At 34.0% G+C, this 4412-nt stretch overlaps 1 protein-coding gene across 1 annotated transcript; it reads right to left on the minus strand.

Annotated features, from left to right (window-relative positions):
• Nucleotides 1-381: 381 nt before the first annotated feature.
• Nucleotides 382-3980, minus strand: LOC105364930 (protein SPT2 homolog). The gene is made up of 6 exons (XM_011502968.1): nt 3250-3980; nt 3028-3157; nt 2279-2436; nt 1021-2194; nt 547-765; nt 382-471 (listed from the first exon to the last, which is right to left on the minus strand). The coding sequence occupies exons 1-6, from the start codon at nt 3448-3450 to the stop codon at nt 386-388; spliced, it is 1968 nt and encodes a 655-aa protein (XP_011501270.1). The 5' UTR covers nt 3451-3980; the 3' UTR covers nt 382-385.
• Nucleotides 3981-4412: the final 432 nt, after the last annotated feature.

The following is a 4412-nucleotide window of genomic DNA, read 5'->3' on the forward strand; positions in this document are numbered from 1 at the left end:
GTTATTTTGAAAAAATATACGTTCATTGATTGACATAATATGTTTCGTATGTTACTCGTAGTATAGAAAGAATTTAGCACGAAATCAATGGATTCAATGCAAGTAAAAAATTTCATTTGTACAATATATAAAAGACGTCAATCAAACTTTAATAATAATTTTCAAGCATTATTAAATGCTAATTGCATTTAACTGGTATTTTTAGTTTGTTAATAATACTAAAAAAGTTTCTGTACAACGTATAATACAAGTATTATATTACATATTGTTAAAATGTATCTAAAGAAATGTCATTGCAAAGACAAAAATTATGCAATTTAAAGAAGAATTTTCTTTAGATATTTATATTCAGATACTTTCCAATTATTATTAACTTCATAACACGTTACATTTTGCGATTTTTTTTCAAAAGTGCTTTCCTTTTCTTTTCATAAGCTTCTTGGCGAATGTCTTCCAGGTCTTCCATTATACCTACAACGCAAAGCATAATTTATAGTAAAAAAATTCAAATAGAAAATTTTGTTTAACGAGGTTAAATCTACGCACCTATTTTTGTAGACACAAATTCTTCTTTTAGCTGTTGAGCAAAGTTACTTTCCATGCCGACATCATCTTCGTCGTCTTCTTGCCTATATTTGTTTTTATCGTAACCGAATATTTGACTGATGTATTTACTGTAATCTTCACAGTCATCCACCGGTCCATCATCGATGAAATCATCAAAGTCCGAATCATATTCGTCATCATCTTCATCGTAAATACGCCCTGTGAATGTATATTGTTAAAATTTTAATATAAAAAGCCACGCTTTATCTTCTTCTTATCTACTCGCATGTATCTTATGCAAAAGAAATAAAAATTCATAAATAACTTTTTGTCCTTGAAAATGAAATTTCAGAGAATGTAATTTGATATGCATTTGTAATATAATCAGTTTATAATTTTATAATTGTTATTTCTTAGCATAAAGTTATGTATAAGGTATCGCTTAGAAATATAATTTATCAAGTTAGAACCTGCCTTTAGATACTTTTAGATGTTTAGATGAATCAGGTTTGGAGGATCTAACGTCTGGAGGAGGAAATTGCCTTGGTTTCACATCGGAAGGAGGAAATTGTTTTGATTTTACGTCTGATGGAGGAAATTGTTTTGATTTCGTATCCGCGGGTGGGAACTGTCTTGCTTTAACGTCAGATGGCGATAATTTAGATTTAACATTGTTTGTTAAACCTTGCTTTGGCAGAACATTTTTAGGTAGGGAAGACGATGGCTTTACGGGATCTTTAATTTTGCTTCCCATTGATTTATGTGATGGCGAATCGTTAGCTTTGTTTTCTTCAATTTTTTTCGTTTTATTCATAAGCAATTTTTTCTTTTCCTCTTCAATGCTACGTCGCATTTCTGCCAATTGCCGTTTCTCTTCTTCCAATTTTCTACGCTCTTGTGCAATAACATCCTTTTCTGACATTTTTGATACCAGACTTTTATTTACACTATTAGTTTTCTCTATAGACTTACTCGCATTGTTACTTCTCTCCATTGTTTTATTAATCGTAGTACTTTTTTCCGTGGATTTATGCACTATATTGTTTCTTTCGGCGGGTCTATTTAAATTATAATTTTTCTCGACAGGACGATCTACTGATTTTTTAACAATAGTTGGCAATGATTTGACAGTCTTTTCATGATTGACATCATTCGTTGATTTGGCACTGCTTAATTTTGAACACTTTGTTAAAGTGGGTTTAACGATTTTATTGCTATCGTTTGTAGATTGTGCTGATTTCGCAGCTTCTGGATTTCTAATGCGTTGTTCTTTCTTTTCTCGCCAATCCTTTTCTTTTGCATATTCCTTCATTTGCTTTTTTGTCATTAATCGTTCGGGCTCCTCTTTTGGTTTTGGTTTTGGTTCAATTTTTATGGGCTCATATTGTTTCTTTTCTGCTAATTTGAGGAGGTCTGAAAAGTCAATCGGTGGAGGCATTGATTTTTTCTTCGGTCGCGGCTTTTCTTCATTTTCCAATTCCTTATCTCTTTCTCTATCCTTCTCCCCATCTTTATCCTTATATCTATCAAAATCATCGATGTCTCTCATACGTTTATTATCGACTTCAGATTCTTTGCATTTTCTTTTTCGCCTATGTGGAAGAGATTCTTCTATTTCCTGCTGTTTTAATGCTTGTCTAACCCTATCCTTTATTGATAAAAGAAAAAGAAGAAGATTTATATGCGAAACAAATTAATAACGTGAAAGTAAAATTAATTTATAATATCGTACTTTTGTAGACGCTATGTCTTTTACAGTTTTTTTACCGTCATTACTGAATAAAGGTTTTTCAGGAGGTAGACTACTATATTTATTCATTAGCTTATTGTAAAATGCGGAAGCCTCCTGTGAGACGTATCCGTAATCGTCTTCGTCGCATTGCGAGGGTCCTACAATATGAAGAAAAATTTGTAAAAATTAAGGAATATCAAAGAATAAAGTATAATGCGCTGCAAAACAATAAGTAATAAAGATAGAAGTTCCATGTTCCCAATGGAATAACACATCATATATTAAATAATCATAAGAAATGTGATGTAAAAGAATACGGATAACTATAATGCAATGGATAATATAATATCGAATAATTGGTTCGACTACCAAAAATAGTCTTGAAATTATTTTCAATAAAAGCATTATAAATAGCACCTAACCTTAATCCGTGATTCGGTAGCCGATAGAGATTTTTTCCTGTATCCAGCATTTTATTAACATTGATGTCAGCAAGATTAATATTAAAAAAAAAAAAACTCAAATAATGAATAAAGAGCAGCTTTGATTATATCATATTTTGTATTCTTACATCACCGATGAAAACACAAATAAATAATTCTTTGGCGTACTAGACAGTCGTTCACATGTCAATATATATACATATATATACATATATATATATATATATATATATATAGATATATATATAAGTATATTTTATTTATTCTCGATGCGATTGGAAATTTAAATAGAGCAAGATATCAAACCTGCGATTGTAACAGCTGTGTTTTCATTATCTATGGCATCGGCTAAGACTGACTTATTAGCTGCTTTACAGACCTTTAAATGCTTATTAATGCGACTCTGTGCCTTATGGTCCCGCAAAGCCAAGAGATTCTAAAAGTATCAATACTTTTCATGTGATTGTTGAACAAAATTTAGATTCAGCATTAAGAAATGAAAGGAAAAAAACATCATCTGCCTGATACCTCCTTCTTCTTCTTTTCTTCAAGAACCTTACGTCGCTCCTCCTCTTCCTTTCTAGCTAAAAACTTTTTTATATTATCTGACAGCGACTTTGACTGCTTGGATTCCTTCTTGGGAGGCGTGAATTTCGTCTGGTAGCACGCCTTCGACGATTGTCTCAGCTCATTCTTCTGAGCGACACTCAACAACGTACCGAAATCCATATTTTCAATAAGAGCACAGCAACAGCACTGTACACTTGGCTTTATCAATAATCACATATGCGGGATGAAGGTGAGCTTTGTAGTATATAGAGTATCTCGCTCTCTCATGCTTTTCCTGCATAAAATTGACATTTACATTCCTATGATTATTTCGTAATTATAATTATAACATAAAGAGCATCTAACGTATGGAAATTATCATTTCTGGCGTCTGCTCTGCACTCGTGGCATTCCACTATATATGCTAATAGCCAAGTGCGCGTAAAAATCTGTACATAAGGCAAGCAAAAGATCGCAAGGTTATTTTACCTTCTGCTCGCGAATTATGATTGTTAAGACGTGAGCGATCAAGATGGTGAGATTATCCTTTCGGTTTTATTAAAATTCAACGTCGGAAAGTGTTTGTCTCACCATGCACATCGGAATCTTACGAGTCGTTAACTCGGCCTCTATAGGACAATTTTTTTCCTGCCTCTACGCTTTTACTCGCCCAAGTTAACCTTTCTCCTCCGAGCGAACTCTACTACTGTACATATGATGTTACCACACAAACAGACGCAATCGTGCGAACTCACGGATAGCACCCGCGTTTAATACACGCTCGTATGTGAATTGTGCGACACTACGTCGTTTTACTTATCGCTCTCTCTCTCTCTCTCTCTCTCTCACTCACTCTCTCTCACTCTCACTCACTTTTTAGAATTACGTGCAAGACTTGTCGTCCGATGGCGCGACAATCGCGCAAAAGTCACTTGGGCGAATAATATTCGCAGGAGCCAAGTAGCGAAGATGCCATACACGGACCTCCTGGCCTCTGAATTTCGGTAAAGTTTCGCGAATGTCGCTCGTTTCGAGCACACACACACACACTCTCTCTCTCTCTCTCTCTCTCTCTCTCTCTCTCTCTCTCTCTCTCTCTGTCTCTCTCCATTCAATGGGAGCGTATTATTTGACGTTGATAA

This window comes from Ceratosolen solmsi, unplaced genomic scaffold (assembly GCF_000503995.2).
Source record: "Ceratosolen solmsi marchali unplaced genomic scaffold, CerSol_1.0 scaffold61, whole genome shotgun sequence".
Taxonomy (NCBI): Eukaryota; Metazoa; Arthropoda; class Insecta; order Hymenoptera; family Agaonidae; genus Ceratosolen; species Ceratosolen solmsi.